General features: G+C 47.1%; 2 protein-coding genes across 3 annotated transcripts; both read right to left on the bottom strand.

Moving 5' to 3' along the window:
• Nucleotides 1–1320: 1320 nt before the first annotated feature.
• Nucleotides 1321–10428, bottom strand: si:rp71-68n21.9 (kelch-like protein 9). Its single transcript, XM_037488957.2, has 11 exons — nucleotides 9817–10428; nucleotides 9014–9070; nucleotides 8199–8344; nucleotides 6880–7037; nucleotides 6358–6490; nucleotides 5695–5891; nucleotides 5467–5542; nucleotides 4521–5072; nucleotides 3909–4088; nucleotides 3480–3593; nucleotides 1321–1945 (listed from the first exon to the last, which is right to left on the bottom strand). Exons 1-11 carry the CDS (start codon nucleotides 9996–9998, stop codon nucleotides 1449–1451), a joined length of 2292 nt encoding a protein of 763 aa, XP_037344854.2. The 5' UTR covers nucleotides 9999–10428; the 3' UTR covers nucleotides 1321–1448.
• A 20-nt stretch (nucleotides 10429–10448) lies between these two features.
• Nucleotides 10449–13589, bottom strand: hao2 (hydroxyacid oxidase 2 (long chain)). Of its 2 annotated transcripts, none has more exons than XM_037488960.2 (8): nucleotides 13425–13589; nucleotides 12701–12853; nucleotides 12251–12402; nucleotides 11869–12152; nucleotides 11540–11758; nucleotides 10986–11144; nucleotides 10768–10837; nucleotides 10449–10671 (listed from the first exon to the last, which is right to left on the bottom strand). In XM_037488960.2, the coding sequence occupies exons 2-8, from the start codon at nucleotides 12829–12831 to the stop codon at nucleotides 10616–10618; spliced, it is 1071 nt and encodes a 356-aa protein (XP_037344857.1). In that variant the 5' UTR covers nucleotides 12832–12853; nucleotides 13425–13589; the 3' UTR covers nucleotides 10449–10615. The 2 variants fall into 2 exon arrangements, with proteins under 2 accessions (XP_037344857.1, XP_037344856.1); XM_037488959.2 differs by having other exon boundaries at nucleotides 11540–11761; nucleotides 13425–13588.
• Nucleotides 13590–25927: the final 12338 nt, after the last annotated feature.

Below are 25927 nucleotides of genomic sequence, written 5' to 3'. Positions count from 1 at the left end.
GCTCCTTCTGTGCCGGCGTGGACTTCCCTTCTATTTGTAAACCCAGAAGGTTCCGCAGAAGGAATGCCGAGGAATGCTCTCGTGTGAGGAAAAGGGGAAGGGCTCCCAGGAGAGCTGGTGATGCCGTTAAGACAAGGACAGTGACTGTGTGGATCTTCCATCTGAGTGGGAGTAACTCTCCACGTCTCAAAGAGAAAAAATACAAAGAGCAGGGTGTTCTCTTTAAAGATTATTTATTGAAGGAACGCGTGCCTGAGATGAACACATGAAGATCATTTATTTAAAAGCGACAAAGACGTACAGTGCGGCATAAAACATCTTATTGACAGAAAAAAAATGTACTTTGAGTTTCAAATGTGTAAGTCAATCTACATAAATGCAGCTATTATAAAAAAAACAATGAATCCTATTTTATATCTTTAATATCTGCATCAGGCTGAACATGACATGTGTTTTTATGTGATGTTGCAGCTGAACAGGGCTCCTTTAAAAGGGCCGATGAGCACATCTGATCTGTTTGCCCTCCGTGATATTTAAAAGCTTTCTTCCAGAAGACGTGCAAGGCCAGAGCAGCTGAAGCAAACAGCATTTGACATTTCAAGGCGACAGTTGTCTGCCAGACGGCTGAACGCGTTCCCCCCTCGCGGCGTGATGGATTGCGGTCGGTCCACATGCATCGGGGGAAAGTTTTACAGAGCTGTCACCGTGTGGACGGAACAACATTTCCTACTCTTCAATCAAGAGGCTGAAGCTTTCAGACTCTGCTATTTGAGCCGCGGCCTATTTGCTTTATTTGAATTAAAAGGGGCTTTTCTAAGTAATGTCTCCTGTTCAGTGTTTGTCGACCTTGGGCCAGAAATCAATGTTGCGATTGACTTATCTCTTATCTGGAAGACGAAGGTTGACTCCTCAAGGGCGGCGTGGTCGTCATTCACCCGCATCTGATGAACCGTGTGTGTGTGTGTTGCTACAAGCTTTGGCCTTCACTGACTGAATATGACATCAACAGTTTATTTTCATCTGCATACACACACATAAATATACAACATAACTTTGATGTTTGGACGTTTTATCTGCGGGATTTGAGGTCTGATTTTCAGTTTTATTTTTTAAAAGAAAATTGGATTGTTCACATCAACAGACGGAATTTCCAAATTCCAAAGTTTTCGTCTCATGACTTGACCGCTGGTCTGAACCGACGTGGCGTGTTAGCGGAATCTAGTCTTTTACTTCGGTTATGAGATTATTGGAGAGTGATCAAAAAGTATTATAATGCCCGCTTTATTCCCCCCCCCCCCCCCCCCCCCCAACGGCTCCCTGTAGAAGCTTAATTTGATGTGACTGTGAGACCCGTTTTGAGAAAGAAGGGAGACGAGCAGGAAGAGACAGGAAGCTGTGCCTCGCATGCAGGTGAATCAGAGCCCCCCCACCCGGCCTGTGGTGAAGCATCAGCTCTTGCCCGTGGGCAGCGGGCCCTCCTGCATCTGAGCCTCGTCCACCGACCCCTCCGGCAGGTGAACCGTCATGGTGCAGGCTCGAATCCCCCCCAGAGGCTCCAGCACGTTGAACACGCGGTCCCACTCGTCCTGCTCCGGGTCGTACCGCTGCACGATGTCCACCATGCACCTGCTGTTCCAGGAGTAACCCCCCACCACGTAGACCTGCCCGTTGAACACCGTCACGCCGATGTCGCTCTGGCCGCGGGACATAGGCGCCACCACCGTCCACTGGTCGGCCTCCGGGCTGTAGTACTCGCAGGCCAGGACGTCGTCGTAGTCGCTGCTGCCCCGGAAGTGGTTCCCGCCCATGACGTAGAGCCGGTCGCCCACCGTGCACATGCAGTGCAGCCCGCGCAGGTCATTCATGTCGGCTCTGCGACCCCACGCGTCGGCGACGGGATCGTAGCACCACAGCTCCTTCTGGAAGGTGTCCCGGGTGATTCCACCTGGCGAAAGAGAGAGAGGGAACGAGACTTTTACAGGGTTTCTCTCCGTGTCTCTGACATCATACCTGTTTCTACCCGTTTATCTCGTATTATTCAAATAACCATTTCTCCTGTTTTGGGGGGGGGGGGGGGATATTCAGATAACCAATGACTTTAATATGAAAAAGTCCTGTTTTAGTGGGGGATCAAACCAGGTCTCACACACAATGATGCTCGAGTTCCCGTGAAGTCGTGAACAGCTGTTTCTGGTGGCGGGTGTTTGTGTTAACAAGCTAGACACAACACGTTGATAAGCTACGAGCTGGCGGTTTTACTCTGGATCTTTTTCTTTTTGTTGGAGGCTGCCTGGTGGAATGAAAGTAGTGTGTGTGTGTTTGTGTGTGTAGTGTGTATTCTGGTTAACAGGCACACTGTAAAGTCACAGGTTTTGAATGTGTTGCACGGCACATACACCTAACCACAGGTCTCGCTTTGCTTCCTGCTCCTCGGTCATCCGTGTGAAACAGCATCTGCTCTCAGAACAGAGAGTTCACCGGTAAACAGGAAGCGGTTTCGCATTTGGCCAGCCGAACCAGCTCCTTCCACGCGTAGCTTTAACCAGATGGACGCCTCTGTCGCTGATAGAAATGTCTGACTGCATGAATAGTTTGAGGTGTCGAGTGGATCACACTGGTTTTTAAGGCCAAAGCGCCTCGGGAGCCCTATTGGCTCTCGGTGTGACAGCAAATACCCCGGTTTCTAGCGTTCCACTGTTCTGTGAAATTGTGATACTTCACGCTAGATTGTTGGCTCTCACAAAGTGCACTACAGAAGAATGAAGGATGCATTTTCACATGTTTGACCACGAACAGAACGAGTCACGAGTAGATGGGATCTAACAGAGTGTGAAGGGTATGGCAAACGGTCTAAATGCTGTTAAGAAATGGCGAAAACCTTACAAGACGAAATCTGTTGAAACACCAAGAATGACTTTAGTGTAGATTTCCTCAACTGCGAGAATAAAAAAGTGCCCTTAAAAGGAGCTTCTGCAGGACTCTGTTGCGCAGCTGTTAAAGGGGAAGTCGGTGTTTGTGTCTCTTTACGAGGAAGGTAGGGTTACTTCTACCTGTATGTAATTCCTGACGAAACCACGGGGGCAGTATTACCAAGTAAAGTCATGAGGGTGGACTACGAGGACATTGGGTTGATGTTAAACTGAAAGGACTAAATTAATAATAATAATGCGCATATTCAGAAAAACAAAAAATAGACCATGACCCTTTTCCCACTGGACCAATGGACCAAAAGCTCAATGTCACAACGATGCAGAAAGCAGTGAAAAGCAGTCCACATTATACGGTGGTTACTTAACGTTTATTCAGACAAACCCGGGCTGATGATAGTCGGAGCAGTGGAGAGATGAACAAAGGTGGTTTTAATGAGTTTACTTTTCTCTGAAATTGAGTTTTACTTCAGTAAAGAGTTTATGTTGACGACGCAGTAGTAAGATCGCCGGCGCTCAGACGCCTCGGTGTGTTCAGCGGCGCTTACTCACCCGAGATGTACATGAGGTCCCCGTGAACCGTTCCGGCGTGTCCGTAGTGAGGCTCCTTTATGTTGCTCACGTTTGTCCACTCGTTTTTCCTCAGGTCGTAGCACTCCACCGTGTCTGATGAGATGGAGAGACGTTTGGGAAAAGCTCTGTGTTCGATTCAGTTGAGTTCAGTCCGTACGGAACAATTATAGCTAAATGATGAATGAAACAATTCAAACTGGTTGGAGAAAAAGTTGCCAGAATATTGTGTGATGTATTTTATATTAGCAGTTGAAGTTGCTCTACAGGATCACGGACTGACAGAGAGGACATTTAGCAGCTACAGGCAACCGGAGGCGGTGGAGACCAAAAGCGGAGCTTAAAGAGAGACCAATGGGGCGGAAACACGTCTCAAATGAACGTCGGAACATGGAATCATCAGCTGCTCACCGATCTCTCCCGTGGCATTCCTCCCCCCGACTGCGTACAGTTTCCCCTTCAGCGTGCTCAGGTGGAAGAAGGTCCTCTTCTCGTTGAGGGAGGCAATCTGAAGCCACTTGTCGAAGCGCGGGTCGTAGCGGTAGGCGCTGTCGATGGCCGTCTTACCCTTGGTGTCGTAAGTGCTCTGGCCTGAGGACGGGAATTGAGTTAGTGGAGGATAAGTGAAGACTAAAATAAAATATTGAATTCATTATTTGTGTTTCTTAATCTGTCACACATGATGATGATGTTGATCAAATGACTTCCCTTCCCTTCCAGCTAATTCCATTTCTTAGAATGATGCAAGTCCACGGCCACAGTTCCTTTTTACAAGGCGGCAAACTCCAGTTCTGAGCAAAGCCAAAGCATCACGTGTTAAAGCTGCATTCGCTCTAGTGACCAACAGGGGGGCGACTGCTCTAGTCCCATAGACGTCTATGAGACGTCCACTTCTTTACTACTGTCCACGCTTTACAACAACAAAACTAGGTCTTGTCTCTTTCAAGAGAGGCTCCAATCCTGCCTTAGCCTCCTCTATTTAGAAACCCCATGTTCAACACGTTCAAGTGCGGGTGCTCTGACCTCCAACGATGAAGAGGAAGCCGCCGAGCAGGGCCACGCCGTGCTGGTACCGCGGCGCCTCCATGGGCTTCAGGGCCCTCCAGTGGCCGGTCTTGTCGTCGTACAGCCTCAGCTCGCGGCTCACCACCAGCTGCTGCCGCATCACGCCGCCCAGGGCCAGGATGTGGGTGTCGTCGGAGCGGATTTGCGTCCGCTCGGTCTGCAGAGCCGGCTGCATGAAAGGCATCATCTGGTAGTTGCTGGCCTCCAGCAGCAGGTTGACACAGGCCGCATCCGAGCGCATGACGGACTCCCCGTCGTCCTCCTGGGAGATCTGCATGAGCTCGCTGGGGCTCATCAGCGGGAAGCGAATGTGGCGCATCAAGGCGTGGACGTAGGAGCGGCGACTGGGGGGGTCGTGGTCCAGCCACGCCCTGGCGATGTGGTAGAGCTCCATCTCGGAGAACCCCTTCAGGGAGTTGCTGGACAGCGCGATGGCCACGCTGGTTTTAGAGAGCTGGAGGTAGCGGCCGGACTCCACCAGCGCCGAGAGGTTCTGGCTCACAAACTCACCTGGGTGTGATGCAACAAGGAGGATCAGAATCACCAGGCACGTGGACTTCAGTGTGTCGAACCATTTCTAACATTTGGAAGAGTGGGTATAACAACTGAAGTGTCCTCTCAGTAGCTCATCTGATAGATGCTTGTGCCTTTCTTATGAAGCTCTCACAGAAAGCAACTTGGTGAGGTTTAAAAGACCTAAAATAACTACTGAAGTGATGTTATGTAAGTTAAAAACATAAATCTACTTTCCTTCTCGCGTGGTTAACGGACTCCTGGGTCAAAGGATGGGTGGACCCCCCCCCCCCCCCGTTCTAATCCCTCTTTCCACCTCATCTACGGTATTAGTGCGGATTTAATAGCCCCTTTGCCACTGTGCCCTCAGGTCATTGTTGTGAACACTCACCTATGTTTAGCTGGACGTCCTCCAGGTGTAGGTCTGCGGCGATGCGCTCCACCTCCACACAGTTATCAATAGTGATCTGCATCCGACAACAACAACAACAACAACAACAACCGCCCGACACCAGAGTCAGTCACGAGGCTCCTTTCATTCTGCGTTGTCTCACTGGCCCTCAGAGGGCACCAGAGGACGAAGAAAAGATGGACCTCCAATTAATGCGAAGGCTCTCACCTCGCTGCTGAGGAGCTGGTTACAGAAGCTCAGGACGGGCATGACCTGCAGGAAGTTTGCAGCCTCCAGAGTGTCCTGGAGATTACCCATGTCGAGGCACACTTTGGATGTGTAAATGAAGTCTATGATGTTCTTTAAACCCAACTTAGTGACGCCGTGCAGCTTGATCTCTCTCATCTCCTGCTCCCTCATGCCTCCTGAACAAGGATGGAAACAAGGACAAGGACACAAAGAGGTGAAGGCATCTTTTTCTCCTCGTGCACCTTCAGCAAGATGGAAAGGCAAGGCTGATTAATAATGATGGAATTATGTTTAAAGGGAGTTTAATGCTTGAGTAAGTCAAGTTCTAGATTATATATTATATTATGTCAATATTGTAGCAAAGCCAGAAGTGTTTCAATGGAGAACTTTCTGTTGTGACATTTTGGATTGTTGCAGAGAATGACCTCTGTGCAAACGCTTCTAGTTTTAAATATTAAAATAAACACAGAGAGGCCTTTTGTATGAGAGTTAACTAAAATGTTCTTTTGGAATGTGAGGGAAACACTAAATAATACATGAATCATTATTTCTGGTATACCTGTTACATAGTAAAATGCTTCTTAAAGTATGAAAGCCTGAATTCGTCTCTGCTTAGAACCCTGATGAAACGTGACCTCTCACCTGTGAACATCGCCTTAAAATAGTCGCTACAGGAAGCCATGATGACTCTGTGGACGGGGAAAGTGTCCCCGCTGTCCCCGGGGACCAAGACAACATCACAGAGGGTGTCATCTGCCCGAAATGCATCGAAGCCCTGCAGAAAAAACAGAACCGATGTGATGAATGTCTCATGATGTCCCATCACTCGTTTATTACAACACTGTCACTGTACACTGCCATCCTGCTTTATGGTCTATTAGAGACCTGTCAATCAGCGTGTAGCCCCGCCCTAAAGCATTCCCTGCTTTATAGTCTGTTTGACTGTAAATGGACCATCATTCACTAAATGAACATCATGCTGCATTGAAGAAGACTTGGAACTAGAGACTGAGACCATAAAGTCATGTTTACAATGTTTACTGAGGGAATAAATCAAGAGAGACGTAGAGTCATTTCCTCATAGCCGTCTATGGGACCAGAGGAGTCGCCCCCTGCTGGTCACTACACAGAATGCAGCTTTAACATAAAAACTGTAATAAAGACCTTCAACACATCTGCTCCGTGGTCCGTGCTGCTGAACACCTTGGACAGCGGCCGGGCGGGAGGTTTGGGCTTAGTGGCTTTTTCTGGGCGCTTCGGTGGCGTTACGATGGGGGACGGGAGAGGAGCCGGAGCCGGAGCCGGTGGAGAAGGCCAGGCGTCTATGACATGAGATGAGGAAAGTTGTAATACTTTTACTGCTGCAGGTGCAGGGAACTACCGATGGTCGGTCCTGATGCAAAGTGGGGAAGTATGAGAAGCAACCTGCTCTCACAGTATCAGAAGCGTCATGCAGAACGGACCCTGTCAGGGTTCTGGAGTCTTATTGGATCATTGGTTTCTTGATGAGGAAACATTTCAGGTACTTCTCTGTTGTTTGCTTTGCGTGATTTCATTCTTTTTCAGATGTTTGTCACACAGTCAGACTGTGGTTGATTCATACATGTTTAATTATATTATATTTAATTATATTATAATTCATTATTTATAATTAATTCATAATTACATTATTTACAAAGATTGGATGAAATTAAATGAGAGAAAACTAATGCAGTTTAGAATGCAGGCAGAAGTGCAGAGTGAGGTTGTGGGTTTTGTTTCCACAGCAGGGGGTCTGCTGCTCTTCCCACGTTTATTCCGAGCATTAAACTCGTACTTTTCTGCGTTCTGCTGCATAAATGTATTTTTTAATGCAAAGGAATAACACAGAAATCCTGCAGGACCATTTTAAATGTGAGAATGTAATGAAATATAACACAGAAAGTTCACTCAGGCCTTCAGTATCGCTAATACGTAGTGTCCCATAGAGACATCGACCCCATGATGGCAAACTGCAACATGATACTAGAACTAGATTCATCATAACAATACGTCTTATTTGTGTTAAAAGCTACATTTGTTAATGATCACTAGTGGTGGCATTCTTCACCTTGTATAGTGTATTGTATTTTACCCCTTTATTTAGAAGGGGGGGGGTATTATATATGTATAATAAGTATAGAGAGCAGTATACATAAGTGAGAGGAGAATAGGTAATAACATAATAGTATACATATGTATTAATAGAATGTACATCACAGTGTACACGGTCATCTTTCATGTTTTCTTTACACTACCTTCAACACCCCCGAAATTTCCGATAAGTAACGTGACAAGAGCAACAGTATCAAACCACACACACACACACACACACGCTCACACGCACACACACACACACACACACACACACACACACACACGCTCACACGCACACACACACACACACACACACACACACACACACGCTCACACGCACACACACACACACACACACACACACACACCTTGCTGAGCGGGCGGGTCGGGCGCAGCAGGAAGTCTCTCCGGCTGAGCAGGGGGCCTCTGTGGATCCCTGGACTGATGCCTGCTGCCCAGGCGGGACAGTCTGCATCTCAGCCGCCCCCCCGGCCCGCCGTCGTCTCCGCTAACCCTGCAGAGGAAGCAGGAAGTGCGCGTTCTTCACTTAGTGCACCACTAACAGCAGCAGCTTCATCCTTCCCCTCTGCCATGACTGATGGAATGTGTCAGCCAGCATCTCATTGGTGAAGAGCTACGACTCGATGCGATCACCTGCTCTATTTAGAGGCTTTCATTAACCCTGAGGGCAGTACACGTTTAGCCTGTGAGCTTTGTCTCTTCCTCTTTGGCTGTTCACAAATACCACTTCCTCTAAATCACTTGGGCAGATGCTGGCTGCTCAAAGCCTACATCCAACATGTGCAATGTGAAGGGTTGGGTCCGTTCTGCTCTGCAGCCTGCGCACGTGCTTTATCTGATTGGCATGGGTCATGTGACCCGAACAGCAGGAACTGTGCTCTGATAAAACAGAACCTCTTTCCTATCGGACGTATGCGATCTCGCCAGAATGCATTTGACACGATGCTCACGAGTATTGATCAACAGGGATGCTGGGAAAATGGGCTTCGGAAGAAAGTAAAGAAGAAAATATGGAAATCCAACACCTCAGTGATCTCGTTTCAGACTTCAAGACTCAACCAGAGTGACGCCAGTTAAATAAAACGTAGAATGTTATTATATTATTTATACGGGCAAGAAAGATTGTACATTCAGATGAGAAATGTGGAAACATTGAACGCACCCCATGTCATTGGCCTCCTGAGCCGGAAGCCGCTGGTTGTTGCGCTGCTGAGACTTTCTACAGGGAGACAAAAGACAAAGCATCACTTCTTGTGTAGAAAGCTTCTCCATCGCAGCGTGAGCGGTTCGTTGGGTTCGATGCGGCCCACGGACCTCTCAGATAAACTCTCGCTTTGCCTAAACTAAGGAACGTTCATGTTGTTTCAGGTTTTATTGGACGATTAATCCAGACCGAGACACATTCTCTACTTTTGACATCTTCAGTAAAATCCTTTAAAGTATATTATAGTTGTTTGTTCTGTATCAGTTTCACTGCACTGTTTTCAATCATATTTGTCGTGTTTTTACCAGTTGTTTGCACAAATTTAAAAAGGCAATGTCGGTTATCCCATTGTGAGCAGACGGTCCTTTAGTAAATGGTCCATTAGGAGTCAAATGGACCATCGAGCAGAAGATGCTTTCAACGTTTGAAACAATTTGTCTTCTTGTTTCTGGCCCTTTTTATTTCATCCAACAAACCAACTGAACGTAAAAGATAACGCTGTCATTTTCTAGCAGCTCCGAGTTTTCACAGATTTTTTTTTCTTTTCTTTGCGTGTTGTGTCTTAGTTTTGTATTTAATAACCGAGGCGCCAACATTCAGTGGTAAAAGCTCCCTATTTAAAAATGCACCCTTGATATCTAAAATAAATAGCTCGAAGGCATCGAAGTAAGTATGCAGCATCCCTGCAGCCTGCACCAGCCCCCCCGCGCAGCACGCTCAGGTGCAGCCCCCATCTAACAGGCGCCCGTGGGGGCCCCTACCTGGAAGAAATCCTCCTCAGCAGCCCGGACCCGAGGCCCCCCTCCAGCCTGCTGGTGTAACGGAGCCCTCGAGAAGAACAGTCGGCGGCTCTGGAAGAGTCTGAGGCGTCGGACTTGTGTCTGAATAAGAAACCCGGCTGACTTCCTGTGCTACTTCTCGTTCTCACTGCGCTGGTGCTCATGCGTCTCCTCACGCCCCCACGTGACACACTTCTGTGACTCTGCGGGTGAAATTATCAGAAGTTTCACAAGCTGTCAGTGCGGGGTTTTTTTTTTTCAGGTTCGAGTTGAGTTGTGCGGCAGGCCTCTTCCTGCGCACAGAAGGCAGGCGAGGCGACACAAATTCACGTCCATGTTTGACATCTTGTTGGTGTTTTTATGTTTTAGGTGAAGGCTGAAAGCTTCCAAATATCATAAAAAAGACATGATACAAAAGGATCTCTTTCTCTTTGACCTTAAAATGAAAAAAAGGTGTGAATCCAACACAAAGGACAGACTTCATAATATCAAATCCAGAAGATCTTGTTACTTGGCAACCGTTTATTCAAACACAATATTGTTACAATAAATCAAAATTGTTGGTTTGATGAAAAGTGCCTCCATGCCTTCGAATCCAAACCCCCAACCCCCCCCCCCCCTCCATCATTTCATTCTTCAGTTCTCACTGGTCTCACTCGTGCACGTCTTGTCGTGTTTCCTGACGCGTCAAAGTCTCGAGCGAACCCTCTTGTCTTTGGTCACGAAGCGGCTCCTGATGTGCGACGTCCTTCCACCTCGGGGGCCGCCCCCTGCTGGTCCGTCACAGTCTGGAGAACTGAATGAGGTTCCTGTTGATCTCTGCCACGTTCCTGCAGCCTGGACCCGACCGATACCAACACACGGGCTCTGTTAGGAGGAACACCGCACTGCTGCTTCTTCTGGGGCACGGGTAAACACATGACCGCTCCTCACCTGATAGCGCCATGGACAGACGGAACTCGTCGTTCAGGATTTGCAGAACTTCCCTCAATCCTTCCTCTCCCTGGAAGATCACACGGGAGCCACGGTCACAACGAAAGAAGCAACGCAACCTTTCCAACAACAACGTCCCGTTTAAGGATATTCTCTTTTCAAAAGGAAACCTCAATGTGGTCACAACCGCACTGCCACGCACACAGAGCGGTCTGTACCTTGTACGCGAGGCCCCACACTGCCGGACGTCCGATGAAAACACACCTGGCTCCCAGGGCCAGCGCCTTCAGCACGTCACTTCCCGTTCGGATGCCTCCGTCCACGTAGATCTCGATCCGTCCCTGCACCGTGTCCACGATCTCCGACAGGGCGTCGATCTGTGTGAACCACACGCCACGGTGTCACTGCCTCACGGGCTTTTATTTTGAAGGAGGATCCAAAACAAACCGGTTATCTGATAACCAGAAGGTGCTCCTCTGTGTACAGCTCCTCGCTGCTAAATACTAGTAGTATCACAACAACTGGAACCAGGAGGTAGTTAGCTTAGCTTAGCATAAAGACTAGATATGGAGGGAAACAGCTAGCCTGGCTCTGTCCTAAGCTAAATCCATTAAAACAGTTCTTGCTTTTATTCGTTCATGTGCTGAACTATTTCCCTCTTCAGTGACTCCTGAAAGCCTCAGCGCCACTTCGACCGTCACAAACATGCACGCTCATCTCCAAACAAAACGCCCTCGTGAGCGCGGAGATAAAAACCCGACCCAGTGAGTACCGAGGCCGGGCCCCCGTCCAGCTGCCTGCCCCCGTGGTTGGACACGATGACGCCCTGCACGCCGTGCTCCACGGCCAGCTCGGCGTCCTCCTTGGTCAGGATCCCCTTGATGATGATGGGCAGGCGGGTGATGGACTGCAGCCAGTACACGTCCTTCCAGCTGATGGAGGGGTCCAGCGTGTTGGCCGGGATGCCGTACTCCTCCGGGCCGGCGGCCTCCTGCTTCAAGTGCACGAGGCAGAAAGCACAACTCGACATGCAAACCTACTCCGGTGTACTTTTTTACTGTCACCCCCCCCTCCCCCCCTCCCCCCCTCCTCCACAGTTACCTGGAACACTCCTTCAAAGTTCTTGACCTTGAGGTGCGGCGGCAGCTTGAACTGGTTGCGGATGTCGTTGCGGCGCTTGCCGGTGTAGGGCACGTCCACGGTGAGGACCAGCGCCTTGTAGCCCAGTGCCTCCACGCGGTGCACGATCTGCTCCGACAGCTTCCGGTCCCGGTACACGTAGAGCTGGAACCAGCGGTATCCGCTGGGCGCCGCCGCCACGATCTCCTCCACCGAGCAGGTGGAGTAGGTGCTGCTGATGTAGCAGGTGTTGAGGGCTTCGGCGGCTGCGAGGGGGGGGGGGGGGCGGAGACGTTACTGCCGTGGTTACCGAGGACGAGAAACTCACGTGGGAGGGGTTGGGGGGCAGACGACCTTTCCTCACCCCGAGCCGTGGCCACCTCCCCTTCGTGCCACGCCAGGCAGTGGAAGGCGGTGGGCGCGATGCCGACGGGGAAGCTGATCTCGGTGCCCTGCACCGTGGTCCGCGTGTCGCTCGACGACACGTCGCGCAGGACGCGAGGCCTCAGACGGATCCTGGTTCAACGGAGGGGGGGGGGTTACAGGATGAATCACAACTACACCTGCCTCGGGCTTTACCTGAAGCTGAGAGGAAGGCACGAAGAGGAGGAAACCTTCTGAGAGGATCAGACCTCATGACGTTTGTCCCATTGGTCGAAACCAGTGCAGCGTACCGTCCCGTATGTTATAACTGTGTTATAACTACCGGGGGGCCATAATAAAGCCCATTCACACAAACTGTAGTCAGAGACAGCGGTCCAGAGTCCATAGGTGTGTTTATTTACAGTGTGTAGGTCCCCCCCCCCCTCAGTACCGTTTGTAGGCCAGCAGGTTGTCGTCCCTGGTGCAGCATTCGTCTGCCCCGGCGGCGTAGTAGTCCCACGTGGCCTTGGAGAGATGCTCCTTTGCGTACTCCTCAAAGTCTGTGAGGCAAACCATAGCCATCTCTGCACAGCGCCCCCCCTCTCTGGGAACAAAGGTCACCCCTGTTCAACATGCAGAAAGAGGACCGCCCCTCCCCCGCCCCCCCCCTACATGGCGCTCGACCTATCATCAGTGATACTCGTGTTCAACCGGACTCACTTCACTGAATGCATGTGAAATTCTAAAATGTGTTTAGTCTCCAGCTGAGCTCTGACACAATCTCTTATTTATTCACAGTCACTGCTGATGTCATCCGAGCTGCGGGGGTCTTTTTGAGGGAACCGAACCCCTGCGTGGCCCCCGGCTGACCTTTCGCCCCCATTGTGTCCACGCGAGCTGCGAATGTGCTGACGAGGACGAGACGCGTCGCGTGGACACACAAACGCAGGAGAGCGCTTTGTTATGAGCGCTCGCGCTTCCATGGGCTGAAACATTCACCGTGCGGATCATTCGCATGCAGATGTGCTCACACACAGCACAACAGCTGGAGTGAAGAATAAAGACACATCTTACATGCAGTGGACAATGGTTTGAATGATTTAACACAGATTTAGATGATAGAAAAGTTGAATTAACTATGAACGGACAGAATGTAATTGTAGAAATGAACGTACCAGGTGACTTTAAGGTGTCGGTTTCAGGTCTTCAGAAGCGCCCTTAGTTAAAGTGACTTAGTGATTAAGGAAAGGAAGCGAGGAGGGCGAAGGGATCAGCTGTGAACTAACAGGCAGCTTCGTGTGGAAGGAACCTTCAGGTCAGCCGCCGTTAATCATTCACTCCACTTGTTTTGGCGTCTACTCCACTGATTTAGTTACGAAACACTGTGATGCAATGAAGAATTATAAATATTTGATAAGGTAACGTTTGATGGTCATAAAAAGATTCCAGGGGAAAAAGTAGTTTCCTAATGTTTGACCTTGTTTCATTTTAACCGCAGTCCCACAATTTAAAAAAGAACCTCATTTCTTTCAACCTTAACGATTAAATATAAATCTATATAAATCAAGTCCACCTGTGATCCATATATTTAACAACCTTATACTAATGGTAATTGATAATGCCAAAGATTGAACGTCTTTAAGCTGCATTGTGTGTAGTGACCAGCAGGGGGCGACTCCTCTGGTCCCATAGACGTCTATGAGAAAAATGTATTCCCTCAGTAAACATAGTAAACATGAGTTTATGGTCTCAGTCTCTAGTTTCAAGGCCTCTTCAGTAAAGCATGATGTTCATTGAGTGAATGATGGTCCATTTGGAGTCAAACAGACCATTAAAACGAGGCGTCCTTTCATTGGTTGACCAGCATCGAAGGTGGCGACAGAAAAGCAGGAGAAGGAAGAAGAAGTTTACTCACCGATTACAAATGTTCATTCTCTCTCAGACTTCTTCTCTGCTGACCGACTCATTACCTGAAACCAGAAAGCAGAGTACTACTACCACAAGTACTGTAAATACTACCTGCAGTTGAAAGGCCCTTCATAAAGACATCACCTACCCTCCCATTACATGATAAAGGGTACTACAATGTTTTTTCATATTATAAACATAAAGAGATCGGGTAGACCTGTGTGTATGTTCCTGTGCACATGTATGTGTTTTGCTGTAGATGTGGGAATATATGTGTACTTTAAGGCCTATTTTTTAATTGCCAGAAGCACTTTTTAATCAACACTTTTATATTAGTATTTCCGTAACAACAACTTCAAAAACACAAATGGGATCATGTATGATCCGTGTATTTACATTTGTGTCTTACTTTTACATAGAACAAGTATTGGACGTAGTACTGCAGTACTTACAGACCTTTGTCTGCGGTTATAAACGCTGCAGTTTGAGCTTCCTGCTGCGGCCGCTAGAGGGCAGTGCAGCACCGAAAAAGAGTCAGCAGGTGAAGTGAAGCAGGTTAAAGCAGGCTCTCATCTGAGGTCAGTACTACACAGTACTACACAGTACTACACTGTCCTACACAGTACTTCACAGTACTACATTGCGCTACACTGTACTACATATAGGTTGAACTAGAACCTGGGTCAGAAGCCGGTGTAGATTTAAGGATTTTGAGTTGTATCGGTAAATAACACAAACACAAAAGAGGAAATTACATTAAAAATGAATCAAATAAAATTCCATACAAGAAAAAATGCTTTGAAAATATTTGAAAGGAAATACGAATTCAAATTAAAGCAATACAGCAGAAGATTAGTAAAAAAAAGATTACAGATAAATTATATTTAAACTTTGAGGTTACAATTTTCCTTTTTTTTCTCAGACAACAACTTTTTAAATGAGGCCCACGTGAGTCCTTGTGATTGTTCTAACTAGTGAACTCGAACTAGTGAAATGTGTGAAGTAATATCTGTACTAGCCTATAGAAACAATGGGGTAGTTGCCCCCCTGCAGACTGGGAGGGGGGGGGGGGTTGTTTGTCCTCTTTTAGAATGGCCGCACACGGCTCATTGTCCAGGTGAGCTTCTAGAACACCTGAAGCTTCGAGCAGCTTCCGCCGCAGCGCGCTGTCTTATTTAGTCAACAGGTGAGCTGGAGTAAACATCCGGGTATCCGGTAACCACGGGGATCCCTCACAGGTAAACAACCGGGAAACGGATCGTATCCGAGAGTCTTACCTTCACCTCCGTGTCCGGTCTGCTGCTCCGTGCGGGTCCGTTTCTCTCTCGGTTCACCGGGTCGTGTCACGGGGCAGTCAGACCCCCCCCCCCCCGCCCCGCCACAATTCATCCTACCCCCCGCCCCCCTTTCCGCAGTGTGAGGCTCCGCCCACATCGGCTCAACACCTGTCTCTCTCTCACCAAAAGATCAACCAGGTAACTTCATCTATTATTCATCTGTTGACACTTTTGTTTCTGACATTTATAACTTTGGACTTTATAATTAAAAGTGATGAGACCACAATGAAAAGGTTTGGATCCTTTTGGGGTGCAGTTGTCAGAAAGCAACAGGTGTTGCGGCTCAACGGGTGCCCGTGTTTTCTGGTGACCGTCAGTCACGTGCCCGCGGTCCTGTTCCGTTTGTGTTAGACAGCTGACGTCACTTATTGTAACACTTTTAATGTGCATTTGTTCTGGTTTCTGTGACAGTTTACTGAATGAAACAAAAAAATAACTTTAAATAAAGGATTTATTTCATTAATAATACTACTAATAATAACATATATTATATATGAATCTTGTCTTTAGATTATAAAGGATTCTAAAGTGTATCGCGTTGCACAACTGAACGTCTGAATAAACACTGATTTGATGACTAATCAAATATGTTTCTAACAATCATCATATTTCGGCCGTGTAACAAAGTCCGGGGCAAAATAGAGCCTGTGAGAGGCTTTGTGTAAACTTGTCGGAGGGGGGGGGGGCATGGACAGGTGTTTTGAGGGTCTCATCTATAGAACACAGATGTCCCAACCTTTGATATGCTGAGCTTGTTATGTTAGGTGATGGATGGATGGCAGGAGGAGAGGATATGAACGCCACAGTGTCTCCAAGACCAAACGCCTGGAGAACTTGTTCAAGCATTTTGAAAAGGGGGTCGGGGGCGTGGGGGGCGTGGGGGGGCTACATCAGACCCTCTTGCTTTTATTTCATTACTGCTTTTGAATTTGATTATTCTTTGTGAATGTAATCTATCGGGTAACAGAAGCCGGCTCCTTGAGAGTCGAGTCGGAGCTAAAGGGCCAAATCCGACACGCCGGACCCCCCACTGGGAGGTGCGGGTGTTACCTGTACTGAGGAGGAGGAGGAGGAGGAGGAGGAGGTGCAAAGTGTGTTAATCCACAGCTGGCCCTGGGTGCCTGACGCAGGGCCCGACGTGGCTCCGGGGGTCCCGCCGCTCTGGAGGTGCTGGACGTTCAGCTGAGTGGAAAACCTCTTCCACATGCTGGCTGGTTCCCCCCCCCCCCCCTTTCTCCCCCCCGAGGCGGAGAAAAGGCCCAGCACGCCGCGGCACATGTGTGATGAATTGTCAAGGTGTTATGGTGGCGAGGCCCCGGGCTCCTCCACCTCGGTGCCTCTCTGGGTTTATTATCAGACTAAATAGCGCGCGGTCCACTTTCACACCAGCGGCTCGGTGACAGCTGTCCATCATCTGACGTGGCGGTTTATATTCATGCCTTTTTATTTGTCAGCTGGGAAATGTAACGTTAACGGAGTTTTCTGCTGCGGGTCCGATGCCATTAAAAGCTCAAAAGGAGCCATAAAACATCAGTTATTTTTGATTAAAGAAAAAAAAAAAATTGTAAGTTGCTTTAAAGAAAATACTTCCATGTTCCCACAGCCCATTTACCTGTTCTTATGCTCCAGAATAGCTGCATTATGTTCTTTGAACATGTGATCACGAGATGTGAATGAATGAAAACAACTTCACACTCAAGGAAACCAAACTAACGACACCGATGAACAAGTTTTTTTTCGTACCACGTGGAACCTTTGGCTGCCTTCACTGCTCAGAATAATGTGCTCCTTGTCCTGCTTTAGATGTACGTGCTCAGGGAGTTTTGTGGAGACCCCACGTGCAGAATGCCTGTGCACGTGGGACGTGAGATGCCTTCAACATGAATCGATGACAGCGTCCGAGGATGGAGACGTGGTTCCTGGAGACGCGGCTCGTCCTGCTGTGAACATTTGAGTGAGTCTGCACTCATTCGCCGGCTTTCAGGTGGACTAAAGAGTGACGTTGATGATGAGCATGAAGGCTCTATTTCATGTGTTCACAAACTACCTGAACTCAACCCCGAAGACACAAAGACTCAAAGCCATCGTTGTGATATTTCTGTGTTTTATTCTGCATTGCAGGCTTGACAGCAGAAAAGGGGCGAGTGAGGCGAGTGAAGGTCGCCGTGGTGCACATTCATGTGTTCATATCACGGCGGGCCCTGTCTGCTGTCGCCATTCCATCCTTCAGCAGAATAATCACTTCCCCCCCCCCCCCCCCCCCCCTCGAGCAAATAATGTTCCATAATAAAAGGGGAAAGAAGGCGTTTGAAGTTGCCGGGGGGGGCTGAAGGCTCCACTGGTCTCATAACTGCGTGTCCTGCATGAACTCTTTTACTGGGGTGAAGACTTGAACTCGTCTTGGGGACACAAAGACTTCTCGATAATAAAAAAGAAAACACATAAAACCCATGGCGCGCTGTTCTTCTACTTCACAGAATGTAATAAATACTCTGGAATGATTCTTTGATTCTTGCCTCCATGAAATGAGAATGGGATAACAATGCCCCCCCCCCCCCCCCCCCTCCCGCACCCCCCTCCACTGGAGACTGTTCATGTGTCCTCGAGGCTCATTTGGAGACTTCACTTCCAATCAGTCGCTGCTGGGCCGAGAATCCACTGTGACGTTTTCTCTAATCAGCTCTCCAAGTTCCCTCCGTACAGATTATGCAAATCTCAGCGTAATAACCCGCCCGATCGGAACCAAACCCGACTGCTAACTCGTTCCTGACGCTTTCCCTCTCGAGGGGGGGGGCTATATAAATATATATATATATAGACGTATATGATTGTCCACATATACATTGGGTCGCTCTTCTCTTCTTCTGCACGGAGTCCTGACACTAAAACACTAAAACAAAATCTACTGCTTTTGGGCCAAAGTTAGCTAAACTTTTTTGGCACGTTGAGTTTGCGGTTTTAGTTGCATACTAATTGTGCTATTTTTTTTCGTAGTGCACATTGCCTTCCCAACTTGCATCACTTTGGGAGTTTTCAGCTCCAGCAGAACGCCGTGCACATCTATTAAAACGATTTCTAATGCTGCAGCTAAATCACCCGTCGAAATATAAGCAAAGAGGAGGAGGAGCAACAGGCCTCATTAAGGTGGACCGACGTGGGGGGGGGGGGGCTCAGACACCTGATTTTTGAAGGAAGACCATCCCTGATTCTGCTGGCCCAATCTACCAGAACACAGATGGAGAAGTGTATTCAGCTTCTAAGGCCCCGAGGGGAGGGGGGGGGGGGTATTTATTTTTTACTGGATTTTTCCATTTAATGATATGCAGCAGATGTGGAAAACGCTGACTGTGTCACTGCCAATAAGAAACCAGCGAGAGACACCAACAGCAGACTTACAGGTTGGCATTCAGAAGGTCAAAGGTTAAATATGTTTTACTTGTATGTGCAAAGCAAAGAGCCTTCATCCCCAAATGACTGGGTTTTTACAGCAAGAGAACTGCAGTTGTTTTTTGTCTTGGATCGGGCGGGCTGTTAGGGGGCGGGGGCAGTGGTGTGGGGGGGGGGGGGGGGGGGTTGTTATGCATTTACACACAATATGTTAACCGATGAAAATCTGGACAAATTGTGGTCTTTTCCTCAGCACCAGTGATGCTGGGGGAGGATAATATGCAGGCGCACACTTTGTTTCCTTCTGTCTGCTGCGTGTGTGAAAGAATCAAAATGAGGTCCCTGGATCTCCACGCCGGGCCCCCACCAAGAGTCGTCAATCACCCCCCCCCCTTTTATTCCAACAAGATGGACGCTCACATGCTAAAGCTACGACCGGAGGCTTTGGCACAGACGCCCCCCCCCCCCCGACAAATGGAACCAGGCCGGTGGGCACAGAAAGAGAATTTACCAAATAAAAAGTGGCGCCACATTAGTTTTACACACTTTGCGTTTGATTCAACAAAACATTAAATCTGAGAAAATAATTCATATCAGACAGCTAATGGAAAGCATGAGTGCGATGAAGGATGAAGTGAGACGTTGGCTCTGCGTTGTTTTATTATAAACGCTCCATTAAAAAGTGTGTCGTTTAATCCAAATACAGAGAGCTGCCGTTTGACTTTATGGAAGAAAGAGGAGAATCTTTTCTATTTTCATTGAAAGGTGAAGCTGTGCTGAAGGTCATCTCCCCTCATCTGCACAATGAGTCAAACTTGGGTTTCATTAACACACTAAGTGGGTCTTTTGCTTTGTGAGGAAAAGCACGCAAACCAGGAAGTGGACCAAAGGAGAAAACGATGCCCGAGAGAAAGAAGTTCCGTCGTTTTTAACCAGTATGTTCAGTCCAAATAATAAGAGACGTCACACAGAAACAGGAAGCACCTGATGACGAGGCGTTTGGTTGAAGCTCTTCTCAACGACGCCTATGACAGATTTACACAGGAGGCTCCTCCCCCCCCTCTGCTACATGGCCTTACCTACCTGCCCCTCTGCAGGGAGACGTGTGTGTGTTTGTGTGTGTGTGCGTGTGTTCAAAACGCAGGAGGCGCCTGGACCTGTTTCCAGTTAAAAGCAGAAGCCCCCACAACAAAGGCCCCCGGCCGGGGAGTCGTAACGAGGAGAATATCATTTTTCTTCTGGCCTCTGGGATCTGCCGTTATTACGTTTCACTTTCAAAGCTCTGCTCGCTGGCAGAAGTCCTCCGCTACGCATCTCTGATGGAGAAGAAGGGAACGCCTCTCCTCTCCTCTCCTCTCCTCTCCTCTCCTCTCCTCTCCTCGCCTTCCTTTCCTCACATCCCAAAAAAGGGAGAGGAAGCACGAGAAGCCCCCACGTCTCCCTCTTCCACGGGAGGAGCGCGGATGTGTCGGAGGCCGTATTTCTCTGTCAGACCCGGCTCTCAGGAGATCCTTCACTAATTCCCAGTCCGGCTGTTTTAAGTCCTGTGGCTTCCTGAAGATCTCTCAGTGAAGCCCCTTCTTCCTGCAAACGATCCTCGGCCGACGATTATTAAAGATGCCCATGAGCGAGGAGGACGTAGGGGGGGGGGGGGGGGGGGGGGGGGAGACTGCTGATGCTCAGCTGGATTCTTCCAGGATTCACCTGCGCTGTGCTTCCTCTTCCTCGAAGAGTTTTGTTCCTTTTTAGTATGTTTTTATACAGACACTTGCAATCTACAATGTCATATATTGCACATACAGGTGGTCAATCACATAAAGCCCCACACCCAAAGCATCTCCTGCTTTATGGTCTGATCATAAATTACTAAATGAACATCATGTTTTATTGAAGAAGACTTGAAACTAGAGACTGAGACCATGAACTCATGTTTACAATGTTTACTGAGGGAATAAATCAAGAGAGAAGTAGAGTCATTTCCTCATAGACGTCTATGGGACCAGAGGAGTCGCCCCCTGCTGGTCACCACACAAAATGCAGCTTAACAGAAACTGAGTTTGATTATAAATTTGAGGAAAAGATAGTGAAACACTTGAGGTTTAAGGAAGATTGTTGCTGGGATTAAAATAACAATAGAAGGCTGTGTCTGCTACATACGTGACAAGAAATCAACAATCACACAGTGTCCTGGCTGAAAGACACAATCTGCAGTCTTACTACCTCCTGACGTGATAATCTGATCTAAATGTCCTGCAAACCAAAGACGGTACACAATATTCATCCGGAAAAATCGGTCCTAATTTCTTTCCCCCAACATTTGGCTCATAAAGTGGCCAGCTGCCTTACTGTAATGTCTCAAGCTGCAGGATTCACAGATCATCTCTGCTCCACCACAGGAAACGGTCTAATCAATGCGGCTGTCAGCACGCCAATCAGCCCAACTTCTGTGAAGCCTTTTTACTTCTCCAGGAACACAGTAAACCAAGCAGAACACATGTAACTGTAAGTAATCAACTGGTGAAGTTTCATATTGATATCTACTCTTAATGCAGTGATGAACTGGTTTATTTCTTTGACCCTCTTCAACATGTGACATGTGACTACATCTCTCTTGAAAATGAATTTGTTCTTTAAAATCCAACATCACCAAACTTTACAGATCCCTTCCTCTCTGGAGTCTGGAGGATCTACAGAGGGGTTTGTTCATGTGTCATTCAGAGAAGGATTTCTGATATTGAGTGACACAAATCAATATCTTTTGACATACAAATAAAGACCCCCGGTAAAAAAAAACACTGATTTTCACAGGTCAACTAAGCAAACACTGCATTTAGAACCCCGTTTTGTTCAGATTTAGTTTCTGGGAATGTATGAATATTATGTTAAATAGGACACTGCCTCTTCTAAATATTCACTAAATATTATCTAAATATTCAGTTTTGGGACACAAAATATCATCTTCTGACTGTAAGTATCGTCACCTGTAGTCTCCTCTCTTCGGGACTACATTTTAATTATTTCAAAAGTTTGAATCTGAATCATGTTTTTCTTCTCATGAAACAGGTGATGATGGATTTATTCAAATATTATCACTGAACTCATCATTTATGAAGTGATTGACTTTGAATCAGTTTCATCACAAAACCTTTGATGCTCTGAAGATCAGAAAGCTTTTGAAGCTACGGGAGCCCATATTTTTATACGTTCAATAGATAAAACTATTGTGTAATGAGGACAGGGTTCTAGCATTCTCGTACTTCTACTTTTACAGCCCTCAACTTTACTGTTTTGAATTGCTCTCATCAACCATTTCTTTATCGGCGAGCAGCTGCTTTTCTCTTCAAAACTCTACATCAGATAGTCAGCAGCTAGCAGGGGAACAAAGATGAGCTTTTAAACACCAAGAGATATTTCCCCAGAGAGATGATTAAGATCCAAGATCCAAATTTAAAAATAAGGCGGAAGTAACGTAACAATGTAACGCTACAAACATAACAAGGAACATAACGTAACAATGTAACATAATAAAAACAACATAATGTATGCAATGTAACACTGTAATGAAAAAAATTAAGTTAATAAAATAATGTAACGTAATAAAAAGAACATAACGTAACAATGTAATGTAACGTAACAAATTAATTTAATAAAGCAATATAACAAAGTAACCTAACAATGAAACGTTACAAAGTAACCTAACAATGTAACGTAACAATGCAATGTAACAATGTAATCTAACAATGCAACGTAACAAAGTAACCTAACAATGTAATCTAATAATGTAATGTAACAAAGTAACCCAACAATGTAACGCAACAATGTAACATAACAATGTAATGTAACAATGTAAGGTAGCAACAGTAGCATCATGGCGACAGTGACAACTAAACGACAACCTTTTGTGGACTTTCTAACTCTAACTTTTCTTTTAGTTCCACACAAGACACAGACGTGTCCTGGGGAACGTTTTTGCTTCATTGACTCACCTCCCCTCACACCACCCTTACTGAGCAAAAACTTCAACAGATCCGCGGTTTACAGAACTGACTGAAAATAAAAATCCTTTTTCTTTGGTGGCGCTTTGAATAAAAATAGTTGTAGACGTATTGGTGAAAGAAACATTCTCAAACCATTGTTAACTTTATCAACAGATGATGTGATGGACATTTACAGCAGTCTCTTAAATATCCGTCCACGGAGACTCAAACACGGGGCTCTTTAACTTGTAAGGCTACGCTTGTGTGATACATATTGTACGGGCCATCGAGTTTTCCTTGAAGAAATGTTTCTCATGTGTGGAGCAGATCTGAGAGGTTGACTCGATGCCTGCGGTGTGGCGTGGGGGATATTATTCATTGAGCCGGTATTTATGGGCGAAAGGAAAGCGTCTCCACCGTCTCGTCTTGAACGTTCTCCAAGATGAGATGTAGTCATGTCTTTGACCTAATGACTCTTCCCCATCTCTCATCTCTATCTTCATTTTCAAGTTTATGCACATATGGGAGTGTAAGAAAAGAGAGAGAGGGAGATCTAACATTTTTTGCTATAATAAAATGTTAAGAGGCTGATTGTAAAAACACAACCGCACAGTCTGGCTCATTAGAGAGGTGTAAAAGCGGATGTCGAGTCGAAAGCGAATCTCTCATCGACTCAGAGTGCGGAGAACACCACCCTCATTTTAATGTTCAATCACATCCATGCGTCTGGAGGGGATTCAAAGCTTTGAAAGGGATTCAGCCATGTGTTGCTGTTGTTGTCATTGTTGTAAGTGTTGAAATCCATCCCACACATGTGTGCCACATAGGAGCCGCAGTGGTTGCCAGGGTGACGGAGCTGCCTCCGCGGGTCTGCTCCTCGCTGGGAGCCCGTCCAGCCTCGGAGGCTCCGGCGGGGGAAGCATCAACTTTCACGCTTTTTGAACTACAGATGTAGCCGTCACACAAGTCCCACCTTTCACTGCTGCAGCAGCGTGAGCGGGAAAAGCCCCCCCCCCCCCCCCCCACCATCAGACCGGGGCACTGCCCCCACGTGGAAGTGCTGGGAAATTCTTCACAGTCGTTTGAAGAGCTAATAGGGACAACAGATGACCGAAAGTGATTCAGCGAGAGTCAGCCGGCGTCACCACTGGGGAAGTGAAACACGCTTCCAAAAAAAGGGTGTTTCCGGGGAGCTTTGCCAGTGAGCGGCATTGCAAAACGCCGTGGAAATCACCGGAAAGGAATGCATTCGCTTATTCCTCTGATCAATTACACCTGTGCTTCAGACCCAAAAACTCTGTAAACCGATCCTCGCGATGTGATCACTGCTGTGCAGACGCACCAGACAGTTTATGTGTGAAAGGGCAATGTTTGCGTGTAAAGATCGTAAACAATCCATGGTTTGATTGTTGTTGTTAATGCGTTTCAGTGACGGGATGATTCATTTCTCCAACGTGGACACCTTTAGCAGGTGCTTGCTTGCCAACGATGGTTTAACAGCCTCATGCGTGAATGTATGAGGGACTTTGTTTGTGATGTAATCCCAGGTCTCACATCTCCAGGTTGAGCGAATCTCGCAAAAGTGTCAAAACGCTATAAAAGAAAAATGTCACACCTCCAACTTTTCTCTCAGCGTTGTTCTGAAAGAGTCTTGTGCCCCCCCCGCCACACACACACCCTTACATCTGTGGAGCAGGTTGAGGCCGCTCAGAAGTCGGTGTGGATGTCTGTGTTCACGTGTGTCCATCACTTCAGGTGAGCGGGTTGGGTCAGAGACGTTCAATATATTACTGGCAATTTTAAAACGACACCAGATCTGCCTGCCGGTAAAATACAAAAAGCTTGAAGGCACCTTTTCCTGCTGCCGTCTGACTTCAAGTTTTGTTTTTGTGTCACCTTCAACGTCACAAACACACTGGTCTACCTTTTGTTTTACACCTGTTTCTGTTCAGCAGTTGGTTTAACTTAAAATAAAGCCTCACATCCTGTGTGCAAAAGATGTTCACAAAGAGGATGAAGTTTAAACCACAGTTGAATTGTAGAAATAACCAACGTTGGGCCCCTTTCTTCTTTCTCTGTCGTCAGTCGCTGTTTCCTTCCTTCTTTCCGCCTTTCGTTCACGCCGACAGCAACTTAAACAGCGCAGTTAGTCTCTTATCTGGTATCTCCCGTCTTCAGTGTGTGTGTGTGTGTGTGTGTGTGAGAGAGATGCTGACAGTTGGCCTCCCTCTTCTCCATTTCTTGGTGACCGGTCCTTCCTGGTGTCGACACTAACATCTGGATGACGGCTTTGAGGTCTGCAGATTTCATCAGAAATCAACTCAAGCCTTCGAGTCACTTTGTACTTCAGACGAGCTGTTGAGATGCTGATTTTCTAACTGATGCTCTTTAATCTGTTGCTGATTACATTTGGTTTTAGTTGATGACACAAACAAAAAAAACTTCACTCCCCCATCAAATCGTAACCCAATTACATTTTACACTAAATCAACGCTTTTAAACAAGATATTAACCCTTCTAACATATTATAACGTGTCTTTATTTCTATAATGCTTGTCAATATCATTATTCATCAAAAAAGCAAAGGAAAGAATCATGTGTTGAATGCAAGTGAAACATGTCTTGAAGCTGCATTCGGTGCAGTGACCAGCAGGGGGCGACTCCTCTGCTCCCATAGACGTCTATGAGGAAATGACTCTACTTCTCTCTTGATTTGTTCCCTCAGTAAACATTGTAAACATTACTTTATGGTCTCATGCTCTAGTTTGGCTTTAATGGGAGGTAATTGAGGGACATTTACTAACAGCGTATTTGTGGACAATGAAAGAACCCTCACAATAACATTGCCACATGTGTGTGTAAGAGCTCGCCCTTCATCCCTCCCTACAGAGAATCCCAATCTGCCCTGCTCTCTCTCTCTCTCTCTCTCTCTCTCTCTCTCTCTCTCTCTCTCTCTCTAGCAGAAGAGCTGCTCTCCTCTTTGGGTCTGGTTTCAATTTCTGGAAAATGAAGAGGTTGTGAGGAGGAGTGAGGGGTAACAAAAAAAAAAAACGAAAAACTGGCCTTGTA

The sequence above is a fragment of the Pungitius pungitius genome, chromosome 10, assembly GCF_949316345.1.
Source record: "Pungitius pungitius chromosome 10, fPunPun2.1, whole genome shotgun sequence".
In the NCBI taxonomy this organism is placed as follows: Eukaryota; Metazoa; Chordata; class Actinopteri; order Perciformes; family Gasterosteidae; genus Pungitius; species Pungitius pungitius.
The sequence above is the reverse complement of the archived record's forward strand: the minus strand, read 5'-3'. Positions and strand labels throughout refer to the sequence as shown.